Consider the following 25,423-nt stretch of genomic DNA (forward strand, 5'->3'; position numbering starts at 1 on the left):
TGAGTTTATATTAAACAGTAGGGACAAATCATCATATTGTATTGTCTCTTAGAAGCTCATGGAGAAAGCAGAGAAAAGTGGAAGTCGTGACAGTGTTTACAGTATATCATTAGGATTGTTAAGAGTTAAGTCTTTCATATAGTCACACCTCATACCTGACAGATTTCTTCTTTCTACCTGACAGAAGAAAACTTTGCTCATTAACTTCGTGAATTTGGAATTCTTTGCAGGGATGTTGCAATTGATTGCATCGTATTGCAAGGTGTTCCTGGTATTGTGTCCGCCACGTAGACGTTCCTTTCTGATGCTATAGTTTCTCACATTCTGAAATGAAAATAGATCCAGGCAAGCTTCCGGTCAAAACACAGTTGCTGAATTGCTGCATTAAAAGAGCACAAACCAAAAATCTTTAAAAGCCTGACAATAATACTGGGAAAAGCCTTATGAGACTACAAACAAAATTCTACCTTTCCCTTCTTTTCCATCCAGCCAGCCATTTTAACAAACCTTCATTGTTAAAATAGCTATACATAACATTTGGCACTGTGGGAAACCACTGCCTTTGTGTGCACGACTCAATCACTGATTATTTAAGGGAAATGAAGCCAGAAATCAGTTACCTTCTTAATTGTCAGAAAGATTGTCTGGGACTTGCATTTTTAGAGATTTAATGTAGCTATTTCCTCCAGTTTATGGTCATTAAGTTGTGCATAATTATTAACTAGCTGACCTCATGTAGGGTTATCTTGGTCTTATTTGGAATCAGTAGTAGAGCCTTTGCTAACAAGCCCCCCCACCCCACCCTTTAATACTGCAATTTCAGAAGGCAGGCTTTTTAAATCTATCAAGCAGGCCATATAGGCTTAAATCTAATCTTTTTTTCTCTATACTTCACTGGCTGGGTAAATGTTCAGCTGGCCTGTATTTGAAAACGAGTATCCTCAGATTTGTTATGGTTATCGTATTAAAGGTCCTATGACATGCTGCTTTTTGGATGCTATATATAGGCCTTAGTGGTCCCATAATACTGTATCTGAAGTCTCTTTACCGAAATTCAGCCTTGGTGTAGAATTACAGCCACTAGAGCCAGTCCCACAGTGAGCTTTCCTTAGGATGTGCCATTTCTGTGTCTGTAGCTATTGAGGAGGAGAGAGGGGGGAAGGTGGAGGGTGGGGGTGTGGCCTTGACCAACTGCCACTTTGCTTGTTTGCAAGCAATGTCTCTCTCTTTCTCATGGGTGGGCCAAATTCTCTGGGCGGGCAAAGCAGAGAAAGGGGAGGTAACCTTGCTCCTTATGACCTCATAAAGGGAATATTCCAGATCGGCCCATCTGAGCTTTCATTTTCTCAAAGACAGAGCAGGATACCCAGGGCTCGGTTTACACCTATCACCATTTCTAGCCACTGGGGGACCATAGGCAGGCTGGGGGAATGCATATTAATGTTAAAAAAACCTCATAAAGTGAAATTTACATGCCACGGGACCTTTAACATATTCAACAAATAAAATGAAGGCAACCCAACTTGCCCTCTACTGGCAGTAAGAGAAGAGCAATTCTGAAAGGTTTAATTCCTTCAAATGTTATATTTTATGTTGAAGAATAAACACTATGCCATGTGTATTGGTAGATGTTTCATATTTATTTTGAAAAATACATGTAGTGGGTCTGAAACTTTCAACAAATTCAATATTGCAAGGCTATCTTAGGTTTTGACTAAATAGTACTAGTTACTAAATAATCTGTAACTTAATTCAACTGACAAGGGGTGTTAGCGATCCATTAGTTAATGAAGTAAACACTTGAAGTAAACACTTGAAATAGATGACACATGCAAAAGTGAAGGGAAAAAACACAAACTTTATTCTCTTCTTTTTACAAAACATCTCAGAATCATCCTCAATAAATAATGAATCCAATGCAGACGTTCAGAAGCAAACGATCAAACTTAAACATGATCAGACACATTTTCCTCAAACAGCATCATATAGTGCCAGCCTTTCATTTTTTGCTGCTCCAGCACAGTAACAAAAAGTGTTAATGTATCAGTAAAACGACAAAAGCAACACAACAAGAGGTGTTTGACCAACACAGCATCGTAGAATGATGAGCACATGAGCGAAGCCATGATTATGAAAGATAGAACAATTAAAAAGGCAACTGAGAAAATCATCGGTCATACTGTAAAGTAGCATGACTGCATCTTGGCTGGCAACCAACCAGCAGACACTTTACACCTACTAACAGCCATTAATGTGCACTTTGCAAAAAGTTATTTAAGTACTTCAATGTTCAGATTCTGTAAATGATGGAAAGTTTTTCAATGACACCCTCAACCAGCTGTTCCTCAGTTTGGTCATCTGAAACATCTGGATGCAGCCAGACGAGCTCTTTACACTGTACAGATTTACATTCGTAATGTAAATGTGAAGCAATGTATAAATGTGAAATGTAAATGTCATAATGTAAAGCAGCCTTGTTTCGACGACAGCAATGTATTAACTGACTAGCAAAGGATGTATAATCAATTCTAACCAAAAGCAAAGTACCTGAGCCTAAACAGCTATGACTAAAGAATATTCCACAAACATCATTTCTATAGTTATCATTGGAGTGATGCATATCTGTGCTTTGGGAGTAAAATGTGTAAATGTTTTAAGATAAAGTGGATTAAAAAGTAGTAGCTACCTGGAATCAGTAACACGCAGCCATCAGATAAACATCATATTACTTGTGGGAGTGCCAGGGCCTGAAATTAACACCCGACCACCCGCCAAATACAGGTGAATTCTGTCATTGGCGGGTGAAACTGTCAATCTACCTGCATGTTGGTGGGTAGCCAATGAGAACTGAGGGATTCTTTCATTTATTTTTTGCCACAGTTGTTCTTTCACATTTTAACCCAAGTCCGCCATTTCCTTGGATTTGAGCTAAAAAATGTGACTGCACATTACTGGGGTGAAGAGGCCGGCAGCACTTAAATGTGTATTCTTAACAAATTCAAGAACGTTACTCGTACATGTTCTGTATTTCAACTTTATGAGGCCAAATAAATTGGCTGGTAAAAAGCCTGTGTGATTAGAAGATTTTCAAAATCTACCTTCCACAGTGGCTGGTGGACAAAAAAAGTTAACTTTAGGCCGTGATCATGTTTGACTGTGAAGTGATAGATGGATTATTTTTGTTTCTTATAGCCTACATTTTGAAATGAGAGCTGCAGATAGTAGTAAGTCCATCCATTCATATGTTTGCAGAACATACAGAAACGTATTGTTCTATATCTAACATAATAGAAAATAATCAGATTTCATAACATTGTATATATCTAGTGTGATAAATTGTAGATTAAAATTTTAAATAAGTCATCTGTAACGGACCTCATTTTCAGAGTAACCTGCCCAACCTAAGGAAATTCCAAACTTTTTGATAAATAAGCATTTCTACTCTACTATATTCATCATTCTGCATCATGTTTTACTGTACTAATTCTAGTGCCTGTTTAAAAAGACACCCTTAAAGGTGTTATAATCGAGTATGACGTAATTGATAGCAGTTCAAACCCATTTTGAAATACATTCAGCTTTAGTTTGAACAGGTCTGTGTTTGAATGGGGCTTGATTAAGACAAGCTAACAGCTAAACAGATGTCCGACGTGATGTAACCAAGGAGATACTCTATTCGATGGCAACTGCAGAGAGTTATACATAAATGTATATGTAAGCCTTGTACGTATATGTAGCCTGATTGAATGACATAACCTGCGAAACCAACAACAGGATTATTGACATCAACAGTTTCTTTCATACATGCTAAACAGAAACACATAACTTTTTCCGTATCTGGAACGGCTTGATGCCTACCAAACAGTTGTCTAAAAAACAGCCCTTTTGGCCTACACTGAAACCTTAAATGAGCTGCATGTGAGTGCAAATATACACTAGACAATCCTGAGACCTTTCTATATGGCCCATGACTCTTACACACAGTTGTTAGGAGATGGCAGTTTGAATAACATGATAACTTCAGGCTATATTATGTTTGTGAAATATAGGGGCATTAAGTGGTTTATTTGTAGCATGCATTTGGATTTCACTCTTCACTGCAGTCATTTACTTGGATTATTTTCATTTTTTTCACCCAACCTTTTTGTCAGGTCGCACATGAAACTCAGAAAGATGAAAATTTGTGTATTACAGTGGATGTTTTTTTGGCCTGTACCCATTTTAAATTGGAGTCGGAGTGACACATTGAGATAACAAATACACTTGAATGTTCGCGGCTTGCTCCATTCCCTTTCACCACTCAATCTACCTTTCTACCTGTTTGACTTTTGAAATAAATTGGAAATGCTGTAGGTTTTGTGTGTCATGCAGACCCATCTATAATGTGCATACAACGCTAAGATAAGCAGGCACATGTCTACAGTAAAGCACTGATTTCATCAGTCATAAAATCAGTGTAAAATAAACTGGAATAGAATATCTGGTTTAGAGTAGCTTATTGAACTTTTGTGTTTAGTGATGCATTGACACCGGTACTGTAGTTGTTTGAATATGGAATAAAAAGGTGTCAATAATTAGAATGCGGGGTGGAGGAGGGACAACCTTGGTTTTATAAATTTTTAGGTTTACTTTGCATTTACTCTCAAGTGACTGCAATACAAGGAAGACACGTACAGTGATCTGTTAAAACGAGGTAAAACAAAGCAATGCTGTCTCCTAAAAATGGCATTCCCATACAACTGCATCCTCTATTATGTTTTGAGGGAAACATATTTTGTCCCAGATTACGTTTGTCTTTGACCTATCAGAAATACAGTACGTCTCTGAACAAAGCCAACAAATTCCGCGTTATAGAGAAGTTCATGGTGGATGGATGGGTCAACCAACACAGGACTTTCACAGAGGAGAGCCCGCTGTTCGTGTCCCGTGTGAAACCGAATGTCAATGTTGACTTGGTTACATAACATACTTAACCTTCATCTTGTGCATAACTTATGTACGTTACTTAAATCACGGGACCACATTTTTTTGTAGTGTTTTAATTAACAATGTTAACCACGTGTTTAAAACAGCGACCGTTTTGTGCGTCGGTCAGAAAGGACTTTCTGTCAGAAAGTCCTAAAGGCTAACCTCTCCCACCAGGATGGAAAATATGTTTCCCGCAAAACCTAATTGAGAAGACGGTTTTGTAATAATGTTTTGGGACACAGTGTTAAAACAAAGTGGTGTGGTGCGTGAGATGATATGAAAGGTACTAGAGTGTCAAAAAAGTAAAGTGATCTTTCAGAAACAGAACCAACGGAGTTTCGGATAGGTGTGAGGAATCCTAGTAACAGTGCAGATACGCGTGTTTACAGTGAATACTAGAAATCATAAAAGTTAAAGTCACTTAAATATCAGGACAGTCAAATACAGAGAAATAAATATGTACTAGGTGCAATGCCATTCGCTCAAAGGTCATGTGATGCACTGAGGGAAGATGGGTAGAAACTAGAGTGTGCCCATTCCAGTGACTTCAGACGTCAGCCTAGAACAGTTCAGGGAAGGCGGGGGAGAGGGGTGGGGGGAGGGGAGCAGGGGGAAGGGGAAGATACGGGGAGGCAGACAGAGAAAATAAAACAGCTGTGAAAGAAGAACTTTCGCTTGACAGTGAAAGTTATGCTGCAAGGGTTGGATTTGTGCTCCAATTTTTGCTGGCACCAGTTATTTTTTTAAATTTGTTATACCATATTGTCATTGTACCCTTTTACATAAAACTTCTCACCGTCCCGTACCATATTTGTGTTACCAAATATGGTAACACAACAATGCAATACTAACCCCCTCATGAAGCCATGCAGTGGACAGAAAAGAAATGGTGGTGTCATGAAATTGCTGGATTCCCTGACAGAGGCATCATATCACTCTTCTTTCTAACAGCATTGCAAGTGGCAGTCATGTGTTTAGTCATTTTTTCTTTGCTTTTTTGTTCATTTTACACTTTTTATTATTTTTACTCTTTGCAGACAATGATACAATAGGACGTAATAGGCAAATGTATCTAATATACTGTAGTAATGACAAAAAGAAATACAGTATTATTCTTGGAACGAGGCATGCTAAATAAATACTTCAAGGAATAGCTTGACATTTTAGAAAATACGCTATAATCACTTTCTTGCAGTAAGCTGAGAAGATCAATACCACTCTCATGTCTGCACGTTAAAGCCAGGAGATAATTAGCTTAGCTTAGCATAGACTGAAAACGGGGGAGAAACAGCTAGCCCGGCTCTGTCTTAAGGTAGCAGAATCTGCTTACTAGCACCTTTTTTAAAACTCACTAATTAACATTTCCAAGCTTGTCTGTTCAATTCATAGAAAAACTGGAGTGTAAAAATGGCAAGTTGTGTTTTTTACGGAGGGATATGTGCCCAACTGTGTCGGAGCAGTGACGTACTGGAGCCTTGTCATCAAAGTGAGGTTGCCAGGCAACCACCATGTTAATATGTGTGCTTCAGAGTCGATGGTATGCAGATGGTCTAACCTCTGGATAGAGCCAGGCTAAGCCTTAGCTTAGCATCTCCTGGATCTAGCTTCATATTTAACTAAAAGAGATGAAAGTGGTATCAATCTGTCTTATCTAACTCTAAGCAAAAACAATAATAACTGAATATCCCAAAATGTCAAACTATTCTTAACGATACACTGGCTACATCCATTTAAAACAAATCCCAGTTGTTGTTAGTATGACTTTTACTATAGGTCTCCCACAGGCTAATGCTAAAGTGTTATGCCAAACCAAGGGAGTCTAGGGGAAGTTCCATGGGATAACACATAGAGGTTAATTGAGAAGCGGTGGTTGTGATGTTAGCTTCTGCAAACAGAAGCAGATTTTGAGGGGGGGGGGGGGATGACTTCAGGATGTAGTCATGGATGAGGGGTCATTCCACATGGCAGCCACGTCCCTGAACCTGCCAGTGGAATTGTGGGAAAGCAATAGCCATTAGTTTCTCAGCAGACTCTTGTCTGAAATCCCCTTTAAGAAGTCAAAGACATCCAGTTGGTTGAGTATGTGGGTTCCCCTGCTCTGACGCTGATAACATTCTACTTTGAGGTGTAGTGTAGGTAGCCTGTGGAGATCAGCCAGGTTCCATTTTCTCCGAGTTGCGGATTAAAACGTTTATTTTCTCTGTTGATAATGAATTAGTGGTTTCAGTGGATATAGGGGGTGGGGGGGAGAGACAGGGGTAGTGGAGCACGGCAAGAACATGTAATGAAAAATATGTTCCTCAGCATTTTACTGGTATGTGCAGTGTCTTATTATCCAGACCCTGTTTATCTAGTCTGGGGCTCCACGGAGTTTGTCTTACGATTAGTTACTTTTAATGTAACAACGTGATTTACCATTACTTATAAACTATACTACTCCTCCCTCTGAGTATTACACACTTGGAGTGTCAGAACTAGAGTCACAACACGTATTACCACATCACAATCTCAATATTCTTAGACAATTATGTACAATAATAACTCTTTGCATGCAATATCTGTTATTTAATCACTGCTGCTACTTATAATTACACAGTACTTTATTTGTATTCACACTGTACTTTATTTAGGTTCACACTGCACTACAATAGCATTTGTACAATCCATTGTATAAGCAACATGATTTTTTTAAAACTTTTTTTCTTTCTTTCTGTGAGCAACTGCAACTGAACAATTTCCCTGAGGGAATCAATAAAGTATTCTGATTCTGAATGGCGTATGTGCAAATACACCAGGGTTATCTTACGTAGTTATATATGCTATATTGGGCTTGTTGAGGCTGAATATCTCTTTGTGTTGTTTTAGAGATTAATCACGAATATTTTGGCCATGGACTTTCCAAACTATGGTAGGCATTGAGCAATTTGATGAGTCATTTATTGAACCTCCAATTTGCCAATCTGCAGGTTCTGTTCAGAGACACAGCTTACTTGTCTCAGTAGATGGCATTGCTCCCATGAGCCACTTACTTGCAAAGAGTGTACTGCATTTTAATGTCTACACTTGGTGTAAATAAGGGACAAAAGTAGAAAGAAACAAGCCAAGAATAAAACATGAACAGCCATATTATATGTGGGCTTGTCTGTCGCTTGTCAAAGCCTGACAGATATCGTGTCAGTGTCATGAATGTCAGAATTTAACTAGCAAGCTATTTTTTTTCTTCTTCTTTTTAAACCGCACAATCGCAAATAGCCGTTTTCCTGGATCTTCACTATAAGCATGGTCATTCAAGTGTCACTTTATGCTTTTGATTGTGCTGGAGCCCAGCGGTTAGAGCTAAAAGGTTACCTGGCATTGATGAGATACTGGGCCAGGCTGATGTTAGCAGGAGTCCCCGTGATGGTGATCTGGCGCTCTGACGAGCCTTCCATGGCGTTGGCAATTTTGATCTGCGCTCCAGACATCTGTCGAATCTCATTTATTTTGGTTCCCTGGCGTCCAATGATGCAGCCTATTAGCTGGGGAGAAAAAGTAGACGTCTTGGAACATGAAACAAGGAAATGAAACGTCTGTGTTGTCTTAAATACATTCATACATAGTACGGTAGGTATGACATGCCAATTGAAAGAGACATCATTTGAAAAGTACAGCATTTTGAAACATATATCCCTCTGTCTCAAGAAAGTGTTACTCACATCATTAGGAATGGTGAGTTCATGGGTGCTGGCTGGTGGACTGGCATCCAAACCTGAGTTGGGGAGCAATGGGATAAGAAAGGAGATTTGACTTTTAAAAAGTCACTTTAACCATTTAAAGGAGTATTTTGACATTTTGGGAAATATATTTATTCGCTTCTCTGTCAAGAATCGGAAGATTGACACCAGTCTCATGTCAGAGTAGTATAAATCTTCTAATTTAACTCTTATCAATGAAAATGACGATAAATGTATTTGCCAAGACATCAAACTGCTCCTTTAAGTACCAGCATATGATAGCTTATTTCTCAGTCCACCTTTTTCTTGTAGTTTTTCACGGTTTCTCCTTATCACATCGTGTGTGTGTGTGTGTGTGTGTGTGTGTGTTGTCAGGATGTGAGAAACGTCAGCTAAAATGCATTTAAGAAAGGGGACATTTTTTAAAGAGACTGTCCTCCCCCAAAAATTACCCAATATGTCGTTGGTACACGTCGCCTATTTCGACCCACATTTATTGTGACGGCGACCTCTAGTGGCCGAAGTTCTTATGACGGGAGTAAAAGAGAAAGGCAGGTGACGTAGTATAAACAGCGACAAAGTCCGTGTAAGGATGGGTCAAACAAACACAGGACTTTGGCCCAGAAGACAATTGTTTGTGTCCTGTGTGAAACCAAAAGTCAACATAAGTTAACTTGTTAGGAAAATCAACTATTTTAGGCTATGTAACGTACGTAAGTATGTGAAGTTACGTAACTACATCACATACTTACGTACATAAATCACGTTACATGACACGTATGAACGTACTTATTTTAAAGTGTTCATATTATGCTCATTTTCAGGTTCATAATGGTATTTAGAGGTTATAGCAGAAGGTTCACATGGTTTAATTAAAAAAAAAATATATATATTTTTGTCGTACTGTACAATGCTGCAGCTCCTCTTTTCACCCTGTGTGTTGAGCTCTCTGTTTTAGCTACAGAGTGAGGCATCACACTTCAGTCGCACATGCTCAGTAGCTAGGTAAGGACTACTAGCCAGTCAGAAGCAGAGTCTGAGGGCATGCCACGCTAGCAGCTAGGAACAGCAGTTTGTGAACAGGGTTTTCTGTTGGAGATGATAACTCCCTTTGGGCTTTTTCACTTTGTAAACCTATAACATGCACAAAAAAGATATATAACACAATAAAGGAAAGGGGAAAAACCAAAAAAGCATAATATGAGCACTTTAACCCAACCCATGATCTTTTCCTAAACCTAACGAAGCACAAATTGTCTCCCAAACCTAACCACACTGCAACCGTTTCAGAACGTTAACCACGTGTTAAAAACTGTGACCGTTACGTTTAGGACGTGTTGATCTGTTGCCACTGGTAGTTTATTTCGGAAGCACTCCTGTGGATCGTATTAGAGGGTAGTAACAAACGACCTATGTGGTCGTATGGGTTGGAAGACTCGTATTTTTAAAGAACTCTTGTTGAATCAATAAATAATTCCATGTATAAGGGTATCTGCCACATCCTTTCAGATGAAAAAAAGAATCAAACATATTTATTCATGAGATCTTCACTCTTTTGCAAGTACAATGCAGGACACGATACAGGAAGAATAATATATGTACCAAGGTGCATGTGAAACCGTTGAATTTGGATGTGGGGGCAGATTTATTTGGTTTTTACAGTACAATGTGGCCAACCTTAATAGAAAGTTAAACAACAAAAAATGTCTTCGAGGAAGGATGTATCCTGTTTCCAAGTGATAAGGCAATTCTGAATACTTTGTTTTAAAGTAAAGCCCAGTGTCTTTTTTTTCTTCTTTTTTTTTTTTTTGCATTTCACTGGAATAATAAAAAGACAGCGCCAAGAGAAAAATATATACATGAAAAAAATCAAAGAAGGAGAGAAACCACAGGGGTCGAGTCATGCTGTGCCAAAAGAGAGATAAGGTGGAAGGTAGGGAAAGAGAATCTTTCTCTGGATGCAAAGAGAAGGAAGTATCTAAAGGGCCTTGTGGGTACGTACCAGGGAAAGCAGGGGTGGTCTGTCCGAGAGGGGTAAAGGGGGTTTGCTGCATAGCCAACTGGTGGAGCTTGGTCAACTGCTGAAGGGTTAGGAGGGAAAGTAGAACTAAGAGGTTACTGTTACACAGGTCACACCAAGAAATGAAGCCAACCAAAAACTAGTGTGAAGAAACGGTGAGGAGAAGGAGGCCATGACGCAGGGTGGTGGATGACAAAAAAAAGTAAGAGAAAAAGAGGTACAGAAAGAGGGTAACTGTCTGTCACGGAGTTGTAAATTGCCAGGTAATTTGAATCTTCTTCCCTTTTCTACCAATTTCCATGTCATTTTCACATACGCCAATGTGATTTTTTTCTTCTTTTTTTTTTCTTCTTTTTTCAAATTACAAAATGGAGAGATAAACAATTTCACTCATGAGCACATTAGCCAAACGCAGGAAATACTTCCATTCCCATTTGCCGCCTCAATTACCATGTGTCCTTCTAGCTGGCACTTATTACTCAGACACGACATGGTCACAGGAGCTTCATCCCCTGCTGTGGTTCATTTCCATCAGGAATGGGGGGGGGGGGACGGATACTTTGGAGCCTTCTCCTTTTTAAGAGGAGTTTTAATGAGGGTGGAAGATGGTGTCAAGCCTGTACTTGAGTGATTGTACCGTCAACCACCACCTCCAGCGGCATCAATCATTGCCCAACTTTGAATTAGTGGATCTGACACAAGGTAGCTATTGAGATGGTCTTAAGACAAGGACATATGAAGGCAGATTATTAATGGAGGCTATATGTTCCACTGGAATTAAAGGGGTGTCAACATCAAAACTGCCATTATTGTCTTTGCCTTCATCATTATCCACAGCAGTCACCGTTTTGTTATCAACCACATCTGTTAAGAGTTATTTCCAGTGGTTGAGCTGTAGTTCACCCTTAAATCACAAGGACACTGTTTTTTGGAAATCTTGATTTATAACTTGCCTCGAAATAACCAACTGGTGTGGCCATGTAATAAAATGTCTGCTATTCTTTTTAATTAGACACAATGAAGATACAGGTAGAATTCTTGATTAATTCAGAAAGAGACCAAGAACTCACATCTGGATGTGGTATGGCATACTGTCCCTGAATTGTGTAGGCCTGGAAAGATGAAAAAAACATAACGGATAGCAGATATTAGAATCTTATTTACAATATTATGGGGAAAAAACACAATCAGCTTGCTCATTCTAAGCGCTTTACACTGTACACTTCTAGCTCAAATAACCATAATGGTTTTTTTTTTTTGTGTGTGAAGTGATATTACAACGTATGATCTTAATCATTCTCATTACCACATTCAAAGCAGTAAAACTGATAATAATAATTTTCAATTATTGAATTATTATATAAACACCCACTGATTTCTGTGAGTGTCTAAAAGATAATGTCTTATATGATGTAGTGCACTAGACTCAAAAACAGAAGTGGTATGTTCACTGTGGAAACTGTGGACACTTGAGAAACATCTGAGAACAAGAGCAAACATTTCATAATATACAGAAAGTTGCTTTGCCACCAGTCGTCTACGGAAGAGCTCCTGGAAGAGCTGCTTCGTGATTCTTTATCTTCGGTGCTCTTCAAGATCAAGATAAACGTTATTGTCCCACGAGGTGGGAAATTTGTCTTGGGCACTTACATAAATCAATCATGCATTCAATTCTACATAGAAAACGTCTCAGATGACCGATGTTTTCAAATCCTAGTATCTTTAGTTTAGATTTTGTGTCTATTCATAGTCAAATAAAGCAGATTTAATACACATGCATCTAGGTTCCAAATGACTGGAGTGGACACAATTACAGGAACATCTGCGCAAAGTGATGCAATCCAAAGCGACACCGGTAAAACCTACAGCAGCTTCAGAAATAACCATAATGTTGTATGAACATGTTGGACATAAGTCTAAACTTCACAAAAGTAGAATTTATAAAAGATTGGGTGGTACTATATTGCACAGGTGTTTCTGTGTTTCTGCGTTCTCTGTGCGATTGTGTTCCCTCTTCAGAATTTTCCCAAACAGCCTCCTGTTGTATGGTGTCTTCAAGGCTCCAACTGTGTCTTACAATCAACGTCCACTGGGTATAATTTCCAGACAAAAGCCACCAAATCGGAGTCATTACAAGAAGTTATGTGAAGTGTCTCTCAAATGTATCTCTTTTATTTGCTACATTTTTTTAAAATGCATCAACAGCTTTTAGTCAAGTTCTGCAACTCAATTATCTACATTAGCTGGACTGACAAGTATTTGCTGTTCATTCTTGCTGGCACCCACCCAACCAAAGATGACTGTTGGTAGGAGACAGCACGTGAATTGCATACTTTAGTACCAAAGTCACATATTTTGTGCACACATCAAACCAAGCTCGGCCTACCTCCCTAAGACTTTTGGAAGCAGTTTAATAATGTCACGTTACGTTTGCCTTTGTTGCTGAGAGTGCACATCAGGCATACAGTATTTGCACGACAGCAAGGAAAAAGTAAACCCAGGCCATTTTATTGGTTGAACAAAGCCAATGCTGTAAAGTTCCTAGCCTCATTTGTAAAAGGGTCGTTGTGGCATAGAACTGCAGTAATATAACAGGCAGTGGCTGATGCTGCAGTACAGTAAAAAGTCTCAGATTGGCTGGAGGCACAAACTCACAAGCTAGCGCTAGCTCAGCTCTTACCTGGCCACCAGAAAAAATGACTGGCGTGGAGGCAGGCTTTGGGCGATAAGGGATGGTGGCACCTTTTGGTGGAGACTAAAAGAAAAGGAAGAGAGAGGAGATTCAGAGTCAGCATGTCCTACTTCATTTGAAAAAGGCAACTGCTCGTTCAACGATTTGTGAAATATGCTTATTCGCTTTCTTGCTGAGAGTTGGATAAGAAAATCTATACCACTCTTAAGTCTGTATGCCAAATTTGTTAGCTTAGCATAAAAATCCATCTACCAGCACCTCTAAAGCACAATGTAACATGTCATAACGTGTTTGTTTAATCTGTACCAAAAAAAAAAAAAAAATTGTTAAAGGGACAGGTTGTGGTTTTGTTATGTGCCGGACTATTTCTTGGCCAGGTGGCAGCTATCATTTTTTCCAACCCACTTTAGATGAAACCACGCAAACTTCAGTATGAGGCAGCATCAGCAGCTGTGTTTCCATGCAAAGCTACAGTAACTTGGAAAATAGCATTATGGCGCACTGAATTTTATGAATTTACTGTTTATCAGACTGCAAATGAGACAAGAATTAGCTTGCTAGTGTTTGCTGAATTAAACTGAAGGTCATTCTCTGGAGCGGCTGTCCGCTCTTGTCCCAGGCAAAGTAGTATCCTATCGGCAGGGAGTGCACTAGCTAACTAATTCTTGTCTTATTTCTCGTCTGATAAACGGTAAATTCATGAAATGCAGTGCCCCATAATTGCTATTTCTAAGCTACTGGAAGTTTCTCCAGGAACGCAGCCCTCAATGCTGCGCCAAGGCTTTCGTCATATGGAAGTGGCCGTGGTTTCATCTCAAGTGCGTTGGGACAACGATAGACGCGGCCGGGTGCAGTGACTTCATGTTATTTAGTGAGCCTTAAGCTGCTTACACACCAACCAGATGGCCAACCGTCGGCAGAAAAGGCAGTTGGACTGATCATTCTCCCCAAGTTTGTCAAAAAAAATGCTTCAGAACACACCGAAGAGACGAGACGTAATACGTCTCCATAACAGCAGGCGGCGCTAATCTGTATTGTTGCCCAAAAAATGAAAACCGGCAGCTGATTGGACGAACGCGTCACGTGGGTCTGTTTTCTCCGGAAATTCAAAGACCGAATACAATCTCATATTGTACTAAAATAGTTCACCGAAACGTGTTTCTGAAAACATTTGAAGAGAGAAATAGGCCGTGCAGTTGCTGAATCGGTCTTCATTTCAGATCGACAAAGGTCAGTTTAAAAGATTTTCGTCAGATTTTGAGAGACTCTAGTCACGCTCATTCCGCTCCCCGTTTCCGGATTAGCACTCTACCAATCAGATGGGTCATTTTTGCCCGAATGCCGGCAGTGCCCGTCCTGCCGATTATACATGTCAAATCGGCCAAAATGAAGGCCGACGGCCCCCTCGGTCGGACGACGGCACAGAACACACCGAACTGACTCGAGTCACCGACCTTGCCAGACTGTCCAACGGCCGATTATCGGGTCTATGTGTCTGTTCCTTTAGAGGTGCTGGTAGGCAGACTTTGTTATCTTTGGACAGAGCCAGGCTAGTTGTCTTCCTGTTTTTCCAGTCTGTATGCTAAGCTAAGCTAACCGGCTGCTGGCTTCATATTAAATGAACAGAGATGAGAATGATAGTAATATTCTCATCTAACTCTCAACAAGACAAAGTGATAAGGGTAATTCTCAAAATGTTGAACAATTACTTTAAAATACTAGTTGTCTTATATTTTCTATCTGGTGAAGTACTGTGTGTAATTTGTAAATGTATGTGAAGCAGGGCATTGATTGTAAATAAAATATATTTATTCAATAATCCTTAGGGCAAATACAGGAACAGCATTCATTCATTCACTTAGTAATTCACATGTATTATCAATCTAGGTAATCTCGTTTCTACTCGTACTACATTAGAGTAAAAGCAATACAATCCCTCTGAGTCAATTTTGCGTCCTGGTAACTGAAATATGTTGTTCATGAAAACAAAAAGGAGTCATGGTACTCAGAGGTATTAGTAGTGTCTATTTGTGGAGATTAGGAAAATACAAAGGCCTGGCACGAGTAAAGCCTGTTGATCACAGAAAAAAATGCATCACCATGATTATCTTTTCTTACAATAGCAGGAGGAGGATTTCAGTGAGGAGGCAGGCGAGTTCCAGTTTGCAAACTTACTATATTGACACAGTTATTGATTCAAGCTGTGCCTTAGCAACAAGGCTGTTCAAGACAAAGGAGAGAGCTTAATCAGAATTTCCTCTGTAGATGCTGCGCTGTAAAGGGAGGGAGGATCCACTTAAGTATGTGCATTCAATACAATATCAAGGAACAGCAACTGTGTTTCAGAAATAGGCTTGTGTTTTCCTTCACCTGGGTAGTTGTATGCAAAAAATGGTCAGATGGGAATTACAAATTGTTTTACTCGGTATAAAGTAATTTATAGTTCCACCACAAATTAATTGTTGAGTTTATAATACCTATCCAAGTTTGCTTTATTAAAATGGAAAGTACATAGCTAGACAAAAATTGCCCTCTTGGGGCCTCCATTACGCATGGAAGATTGTTTGTCAGGTTGACATTTATGGATTTATCTGTGTTTTTTGCGTTTTTCCGTTGGGAGGCACTGGTTATGGTTAAGGTTAGGGTTAGGTGCCTCGAAGGCAGCGGTCGCAGCGCTGCTTGGAAGGAGCAGTTGGGGGCAAAAAACACCATTGAGCCATTTATGGACAACAATAAAAATGTGTTTCTGACCCAGACATAGCCTAACTTGTATCTCATCTTATCTTCACTGATTCCCATTCACAAATCCTAAGAAAATGTGTTTTACCACTAGAAGTGGTGAATATAACTCAAACAAGGCATTGTGTGAGTGTCTTGCCAGAAATGCAACACAACTCGTGTAGCCGTAAACTGTTCAAAGCTGGCTTTTTTTCTGCAAGAATACATGACTTCATTGTTAGCACTTGAATTAAAGCTGGTTTGCTAAATCTTTACACACTCTACCTCCAGCATGACCACACAGATTTGTTTGACACACTGGATGATGGCTTCTGGGGTTCCAGAGATTGTAACTGCACGTTCTGTGGAGTTGGGCAGCATGTCCCCTGCCACCTGAACCTGGGCCCCTGTGGACTGAAGGAGAGTAGAGTGACTTTGAGGGACAGTGTTGACAGGATTTAGTTCTTAATCTCACATGCTGTGGCTAATGATTTTGGTGAGTTCAAACAGCCAGCTGCACTGGCCTCTACTGTATTGAAAGGTGTACGTTTCTTGAACCTCTGGCAACATCCAGTATCACAGCGCGGTATGTCTGTGACCACACTCAGCTGTGCTGTAGCATTGCACTGTAGTGTCATATTACATCACCGCTGCACAGAGTGTGGAAAAAGCATTTTTTTGCCACCACTAGTTAGCAGTGCAGGTAGGATTATTAGACTGGGGGCAGTTACTTTTTGAAATTGTCTGTGTGAGCATGTTAGCATGCTGACACTAACGTTTAGCGCAAAGCACAGCTGTGCTTAAGTACAGCCACACAGAGCCACTAGCATCACTGTAGGCTGTTAAGTCTTGATTATAGATGTATGTGTATTAATTCTCAGCATGTCTGTGCCCTTTCAACCCTCCAAACCTCCTAAAAATGGGGCAATCATCTGACTTTGCTCCCTTATGCTTGTAGACCCAACTAGAGAACAACGCCTGTGTGAAAAAGAACACCCATGCATCCACTGTGTGAGCACAGATGGAGCTCTCTAGCCATGTCATCTGACACCCCTTCAGTCACTGACGTAGTAGATGGCAGTTTTTTACATTAGGGATTCACCGATCCGATACTGTTATCGGATATTGGGCCGATATTGACTCAAATAAGATTAAGATTAAGCATCTGGTGTTGTGACAGTGGGGCCGGTCTATTAAATTCAATTCTATGCTATATATATGCTCTATTGCTATATACTGTATGTTATATACTGGAATTTTAATCCTGTTTATTTTTTGACCAATGTGTCGCTGCATTTAAAAAGGTTTACACTTGAATTGTAATTCCTGTTAATCTTTAATTTTTTAAGTTGCTGGTGCATGATTTATTATTTTAATAACAATTCAGTAAATGTATATCTATGTATTTATTTGTTCCATTTTGTTTCACAAAGGAAAGCAGTGAGGAATACAGCTTATTAATTACACACTGGTACCGGATTGATACTCTGTATCAGCCTATAACCAAAACCAAGGTATTGGTATGAAGACTGAAAAAGTTGAATCAGTGCATCCCTTTTTTATTTTTTTTTACAGGTACTAAATGATTGGTTCCCAAACTGGGGTGTGTGAACCCCTAGGGGTACTCAAAGTGACGTAGGTCCGTACGCAAAAATAAAAAATCCTATAAGAGTGCAGGGTTGGGGGAAATGTGTACTTAGCTGGAGGTTGAAAGTCTGAAGGGTTATGGGACTGTAGAAAGTTTGGAAAACACTGTACTAGAGTGTTGTTGAGTCGGTCCCATAGGTGAACAAATATGTAAAAAGTTCAATGTGCACTCATCGAGAGTTTAATGGGAAAAGCTGTTACAGGGCTAGATAAACTGGAGTTGCACTGCTGTTGTTACTGAAGATACAAGGTCAGAAATGTGTGCTGAAAGTCAGTTATTACATTATTAAATACCTACGTATTAAATGAAAACAAACATTAAAGAAATTAGATTAATGTAACAGTTTAATTACACAACGAATACATGTTCGTATCCATCCTAGCATTTAAATATTATTGGAGAATTGTCAATTCATAAAATCTGTCATAATAAATAATACATCTGAATAGCATTTAGTTTTAGGTTATCCATTTAAAAAAAAAATAATCCTATCGTACCTCTCTCATTTCTTTTATTTTGGAGCCTCCTTTGCCTATGAGGGAGCCACACTGGCTGGCTGGCACTACAAGCCTTAAGGTGACAGGGGGCTTGCTGGTTGCTGGGCTGTTGCTCATGGAATTGATTATGTCCTAGAAAACAAGAACATACAAATCATTATGCAGTGGTAAGATTTTCCTCAATGTGATCCAAACAAATCATTAATGTATTTGTTTGTAGGAGCTAGCCATGTAAATCAGTTTATGAAGCTAAAAGTCCATACAAAAAAACAGCAGGAACACATATCTTTCAATCATCCTTTCATTTCTTATCTGCTTGGCGATTGAGCACTGCTCTTTGGCTTTGCCAGTAAATAACGAGCGCCTTGGTCTGGCAGAACAGATTTGAACACAGGTCACTGCAGCAGGAGCAGCAGCAGCGGGTCTCAAGTCACAGTGCTTAAGTAGATCAATTAGATGGGTGACATCAAAGAAAAGGTCGCCGAAAGGAGACGATTTAAATTCAGCTACAGCCTTGCGACAAATATCAACCACGATGAAGGATTGTGTGCAGAGGTGTAGGGCTATTTGTTTAAGTACCAGAGAGCACATATGACCGGTTAAATTTAAATTAAATTTATTTCAAAGGTTATTTAACCACTGTTCCTTCAGTGGCAAGTTCACATACAGTACTAGTCAATTTAGGGGTGTTTATCTACGTTTCCAGGGTCCTAGGTTCCCCAGCTCAATATACTTTTATATGACACATAAAAGGAGACCTTTCAAATAGTTTTATGTTCTCAGCAATGTTTTTTCTGAGGTTGAACGTTCAAGGTAAAAATCACCCACATATAGCTAAAATCTTACTGATGTTAAACTAAACCTTACATCCTCAAGTTTGAGAGCAAACCCATTTTCTTGACTTTATTTTATTTAATTTTTTTAATGTTTATTTGGCAGGGACAAATTCATAGAACATTGCTTTATAAAGAATACAAAGTAGATGCCATGCATACAGGTTTATAGCCATGACTAATTTGCAACCCCTGTCCCTTGTTAGGCTTTTAAAATTCAAATTAAGTATTAATATAAAATTTGTACTTAAATTGTAATTAAAATACATACAATAAATACATCCCATACATAAAATAAAATATGAACTTAAATGAATGTAAAAATCACTATAAAACAGAGTTTAGACACATTTAACAATACAAGAACACAAAAGTATGCATATGTCTATGCATGCTAACATATGCAACATTATGTTTGTATGAATTGTCTTATATCTTGTATAGTCAGTGTTCATAGAGTTGTTTCAGTTTCAGCCATTGCTTTAAATGTGTATTAAAAACCTTGAGTTCTGTCAATGTTTTAATTTCTAATGGTAAAGCATTCCACAATTTTATGCTTCTTACTGAAAATGATGTCTGACCAAATGTTGTTGTACGTTTTGCCGCTATACAGTTATCACTTATTGTGCCTCTAGTTCTTATTCCGCTCTTTTTGTTTCACTACTAGTTGACAAAATATTTCTGGTGCAAGGTTATTCACACACTTAATTAATTTTAGAAATGAATAGGATATATTGTTACATGGCTTGGGTGAATTCTAAGGCATTCTAGGGTCTGTTATTTCTTGATAACGGACCGTTGCTGAGTATGTAGCACGGCAGCACCCCATAACAGCCCAACTCATAAAATATACGGCTACTACCACAGCCTGTAAGGGGGATAAAATGCGTGCCCGGACCACAGAAATGTATTCGCTGCAGGAGGGGGGAGATATTGTGGTGTTGAGTAATAGACGAAGGGTTGCAATAAACAGCTACAGAGTTTACGCTGCTATGGACGCAGGATTCCAACCGTAGAGACGGAACAGACTATTTTCTTTAGCGGAAGCAATACAATCGTATTTTGAGGCGGTTGTTATAGCGAATACAACCCCTTTAGACTGATTCAGGACCGCTTCGCGTCGGGGTCTACATTATCCCTTACGTAGCTCCACAGTGGCTGGACCGATTTCTACCACTCAAACTGCATTTAGAATGTCCGTGACACTGAATTATTTTACAATTTGAATGTACCAATCTCTTACAATGTTAGTTTATATCAAGAGTAGTCTCGCATTGCCAGACCTTTCTCCACAGCGCTGCGGAGGAGGGTCTGGCTAGTCCACACAGCACTCCGGGATGGGAGCAAAAACGCTCTGGTTTATTGACATTTCTTACTATATCAAGGAGTACAGGACCCTGGGAACATAGGAATGACCCCCTTTGTGTGTACACAAAGAGGGCAAAAGGCCTTGAACTCCAATTGGACTTCATCAGTGCGTGAGCCCATTGATCTGTGCATATTTTACTTTATATAGAAAACTACTGCCACAATCCTATCATACTGTACCTCCTCAAATTTGTAGGCAATCATAGCAAAAGCCTTGAAGATGGTGTCTGTTGGTCCAGTGATGGTGACGATCCTCTCTGGACAGTTGCCCTCAGAAATATTGATCCGTGCTCCGCTCTGGAAACAACAACACAAACAAACTGTCAATGGGGTCAATCTAGTTGATGTGAGATCTTAATCCAGGTATGGATCTCGACCAAATTTACATAATCTATTCACTACCAATGAACTGAACAAAGTATGAAATTAAAAAGTTGAACGTGTCATTCATTTCAAGTGATGTGCATTGTGTATAGTGTTTTGAGTAAATCACATTGTGACCTGCTTGGAAAAGATGTACATATTTCACAACATTAACACATTTCACTTTCAATTGTGTTATTTTTTTAAGACTGAAACTCACCTCTTCTCGCATCTTTTTTACCGTTTCCCCTTTCTATAAAGAAGTAAATTATGATCAAAATTGTAACAGGGTTCAACAAATGTTTTTCCACAAATTCAAGCATGTGTGAGCTAATAAAAATAACATACCTTTCCTATTATACTTCCAACCTCCTGCAATAAAACAAACAAACAAGAGAAAATAAAGTATTCATTAAAGAAAGTTCTGGATAAATGTGCAGAACTAAAACTGCTTTGCTGTTCCTGGACAAGGTGCACACAGTTCAGGGGCATGCAGAGCTTCCACAGCTGCATGGCCATGTTGAGGGCCACACTTTCCATATGCATGTAATCACTCTTCATGAGCTCGCTGTGGCGCAGAGGGCCAGCGCTGGCTGCAAGCGTCAACACTCCCTGACCTCTCCTCCGTGACGGCCACCCATCCATTGTGACGTTAAAGCTGCCGGCCAGCTGCTGCGCGGTGCCAGGTTCTTCTTTAAACATTCATTTAGATCTATCGAGCACCGTGAAAAGTCACACAGGAGAAATACTTTGTCGTTGCCCTCAATTATTCCTTTAGGAATTTATACTTCATTCAAGTTTTATTTTCTTTTTACTCAAACGTTTACTCTCTGTACCAAATGCTCCTACATTAAATCAGCTGATAAATGATTGTTTTTTTTATTGTCACTCACAAATTACATGTCATCTCTTTCCAGGCATTCAGCAACTTTATTACAATAGAGTTATTCCAGCTCTTAAGCAATGAGTAATGACTCACATCTGACAATTTGACCAACATTTAGCTACAGCAAAAAAAAAAAGTGTTTGTACTGCTCAAGTAATACTTAAAACAACATGAAAACTAAAGAATCCACACATTTCTACCCCAACAACAGCTATGCCCTGCGCCAACCAGTACAAAGTCCAGAGGAGGGGCATCCAGGACAGTACATCCTCCCCCTCCAGGGACACGTGTCCAGCAAAGTCTTTCACATGTCCTGCACCGCCGCCACCAACACTGTGGAGGAGAGCGTTATACAACAATCCGATCTCGACTGTTTTGCGGTTTGTATCCTATCATCCACTTGCTGGACCTCTGTGTGTTTGTTCTGAAAGCAGTTACGAGTCTCGGAGAACAAGGAGACACGAAGCAGGGTTCAGTTCACAATGTTCTACAGGTTCAATGAGACTCGCAAGGATATGTACGTTTTCTAACAATCGCTCCTTTTACTTTGATGACATGAGAGCAGAAAGATAAGAAAAAAGCTCCATAGCAAAGGGGGATTGGTTAAAGGTAGGTTCACACAGATAAATCTTCAGGAAAGAAAACAGTTACAATTTATGATACCAATAACTGTAAAATTGATTAGAGAGGCTTTGTTCACAGTTTTTACGGAATGGAATGTAACAGATTCACATATTTCAGGGAGTATATCTTAGCTAAGTACTCCGAGCACACAGGGTACCTGCACGTGATAGACAATGCTGACAATGATCACCAATATCTCACCCAGTCGAACCAAGTGGCTGCTCAATTTCAGGGAAAGACCCTTCTGCCAAAGTCCTCTCTCATAAGCCATCTTCTGGCAGACTGTCTGACTGCAGAGTTATTCAAACTATCACTGGGTCACTGGTGTCAGGGACTCTTGCATGAGAAGCCATTCAATAGGTGAAGTATTGGGCTGCAGACTGCTTGGCACACAAAACAAGGGGATGATTTTGGCTCTAGTCTTTGCTGTGCACACCCCACCAACATGGCCAGCTCAGTGGAGATGTGTAGTGTGGGTTTTTCCAATTACCTAGCAGCCAGCAGACCTCCCTGAAGACATATGCATTTAAACCTTCATTCTATTTCACTCTTAGACATTGCTCGCTAATAAACTCTGCAGAATTAAAATAAGTGAAGCCAGTTGCTTGCAGCTATCAGTTATCACAAAATTATGCTCCACAGCGTTGGCACCTTACTGCCGTAGGTGGGCTATGAAAGCAAAGACCGTGTTAGTCGAGCATGATGGGTCTTAACTAATTGGCCAACACATACACACCAACAACAACTCTGACCTCCTCTTAAAAAGTAGAAGGGGAAGAGGGGGGAGGCAGAGCACGTTACACATAAATGTCTGGGGAAAAAAAAACAACGTTGGTGCCCACTTACACTGTGCCCTGGGAAACCTGAAAACACTCTAGTCATGCTCATTCCGCTCGCCATTTCCGGGTGAGTCCCGACTGCCCTGCCGCCGACGGAGCATGTCAGGTCGGCCAAAATGAAGGCTGACAGCCCCTCAGACGGACGACGGCACGGAACACACCGAACAGACTTGAGTCACTGACCTCGCCAGACTGTCCAACGGCCGATTTTCGGCCCTGTGTGTCCCGCCTTTAGGGCAGATGAGAACACTGAGCAGAGTCAGTAGAAGCCTGTCACTCTAAGTCTGGACGTAGAGTTTCTTTGTATCAACCATCCTGATTCGGAAGGCTACAAGCCCCCCAAAAAAAATCAGTTTTCCCTGTTTCTACACGACAACACACAAATGGTGTTTCTTAAAGTTATCACCTTGGTCGGAGCTTTTCAAAAGCTCCATATACAGTGACCTAAAACACCGTTTGTGTGTGGACAAAAGGCCAAAATGCAGAGAAAAGGCTACGCTTTTTAAAAATACCTGTGTGCACGTGGCCTAGGCCTTAAATTTGACAAAGCTCCTCCAGAACCGCAACATTTTTTATAAAACTGCAAATCTCCATGGCTAGTGATCTCTGCGCTCAGTATGTATGCCCTTGATCGCCTTCAGTCCATCCAAAACGGTGCCGCAAGGCTACTTACAAAGGTCAGCCAGACGATCTCACATCACCCCAGGACTCAAGTCTCTCCACTGGCTACCCATCAAATATAAGATTATAAGATTCGGTTTAAAATTCATTGCACGGTCAGTCACCTGCACAGGTGGCTGACCTACTGCAATTTATCAGCACGCCCCCTAAGGTCCAATATGTCCGATCTCCTGACTGTTCCTAGCACCCGACTCAGGCCCCGTAGGGGACCGTTCGTTTGAGTCGGTAGCGCCGAGACTCTCTGACGCCCTGCCTCATCCAATACAGTCGGCTGTCTTTGTGGACTCTTTTAAAAATCAGTTGAAGACCTACTTTTTTTAAACAGGACTTTCGATGACCTCTCCGCGCTTTATTTTATGTATTACCTTAATTGTACTTTGTTTTAATATGTATCTGTGTATTGTATGTTTTATATAAAGCACTTTGTGATTATTTTTTTTATCTGTGAAAAGTGCTATATAAATAAATGTAACTTACTTAGTGTAAGTATAAAATCAGTGAAGTTACCCGTTAGGTATTGAGGCTACTGTACCACAGCCAGCATAAATGTGTGTGCCTGCTTACTTTTCCATGCATGAGGAGGCGGATGGTAAGGGTGACATTGAGGCCACCCTCTGACTGGACTTTGGTGGGCTCCATGCTGGGGGGAAGAGAGACCAAAGCACCGTCCTGGAATAGGATGTCCTCAGAAGGAAAAGGGGAAGGGTGGTCTTCCAGCCAGCCAGTCACCTGCCAAGCACAACATCACACAAATATGTTACAGTATATACTATTAGGCTATTATGTTTTTTTTTTTTTACATATTTAGACAAACAGAACATAAATAGCAGCTAATACATAACTTCTGTCCTGTTGCACTACTGCAGTTTTTTGACAAAAAGTCGTTTTGTGCATTTTGTGTACTGTATGGCAACACGTAGTAGGTTTACAATATACATTTGTGTGCTTGTTTCTAGAAATCTATTATCCACAAATCCTTCCAAAAGAACTTGTGTTGAACTTGCACAAGCTGATCATTTCGCCAAAAAATGTGGGCCAAAAATAAAACACTGTAGCAGGGAGTCAAATACAGCACAGCTAGGCATCGCTTGTATGAGTATACATTTTTAAAAATTGGACACCACAGTTCACATCACAAGAGCAATTCGGCTAACTTTGTACATTATGCAAGGATATATTGGGGATGCTCAGCGGTTTACAAATCACAATACTGACTACTAAAGAGTCAGAACTATTAATTTGTCACAAAGGACTGTGCTAGAAATGAAACTAGGCTAAACAATGATAATGAATGCATTGACTAAACTCCTGAAAATGAATATGTCTGTGTAATGTTCACTTGAAGGTGCAGCATGATGACTTGCAGAATTGTTAGTGGCAAAGCCTTCTAAAAGACTCTTGATGAGTCAGACATTAAAGTTTTTTTCTCCAGTGCCCTCATTACAGTTAGTCAAGTTACTTTGGCCCCCTTTGCCTTTGCTACTAAGGCAAAGGCAAACAAGACTGTCTGTATGCATGAATGGCTGTGCCGAAAAGGGAAAGTTACTTTTTGTGTGGAATAAGTTAGTAGAAA

The 25,423-nt window shown here is 39.9% G+C and overlaps 1 protein-coding gene across 9 annotated transcripts in view; it reads right to left on the minus strand.

Moving 5' to 3' along the window:
* Nucleotides 1–1,838: 1,838 nt before the first annotated feature.
* pcbp3 (poly(rC) binding protein 3) overlaps nucleotides 1,839–25,423 on the minus strand; it is an 88,767-nt gene continuing 65,182 nt past the window's right edge. For 5 of the 9 annotated variants that reach the window (XM_039817573.1, XM_039817571.1, XM_039817572.1 and 2 more), the window contains 12 exons: nucleotides 24,415–24,579; nucleotides 21,169–21,192; nucleotides 21,041–21,073; nucleotides 20,638–20,754; nucleotides 18,257–18,388; nucleotides 16,397–16,525; nucleotides 13,382–13,456; nucleotides 11,772–11,813; nucleotides 10,684–10,762; nucleotides 8,664–8,716; nucleotides 8,317–8,486; nucleotides 1,839–6,950 (listed from right to left, as the gene is read on the minus strand). In XM_039817573.1, the coding sequence (XP_039673507.1) occupies nucleotides 6,896–6,950; nucleotides 8,317–8,486; nucleotides 8,664–8,716; nucleotides 10,684–10,762; nucleotides 11,772–11,813; nucleotides 13,382–13,456; nucleotides 16,397–16,525; nucleotides 18,257–18,388; nucleotides 20,638–20,754; nucleotides 21,041–21,073; nucleotides 21,169–21,192; nucleotides 24,415–24,489 (984 nt within the window). In that variant the 5' untranslated portion in view covers nucleotides 24,490–24,579 and the 3' untranslated portion in view covers nucleotides 1,839–6,895. The remainder of the gene's footprint in view (nucleotides 6,951–8,316; nucleotides 8,487–8,663; nucleotides 8,717–10,683; nucleotides 10,763–11,771; nucleotides 11,814–13,381; nucleotides 13,457–16,396; nucleotides 16,526–18,256; nucleotides 18,389–20,637; nucleotides 20,755–21,040; nucleotides 21,074–21,168; nucleotides 21,193–24,414; nucleotides 24,580–25,423) is intronic. The other 4 variants (XM_039817578.1, XM_039817576.1, XM_039817577.1 and 1 more) reach the window with 4 other exon arrangements.

This window comes from Perca fluviatilis, chromosome 12, assembly GCF_010015445.1.
Source record: "Perca fluviatilis chromosome 12, GENO_Pfluv_1.0, whole genome shotgun sequence".
Taxonomy (NCBI): domain Eukaryota; kingdom Metazoa; phylum Chordata; class Actinopteri; order Perciformes; family Percidae; genus Perca; species Perca fluviatilis.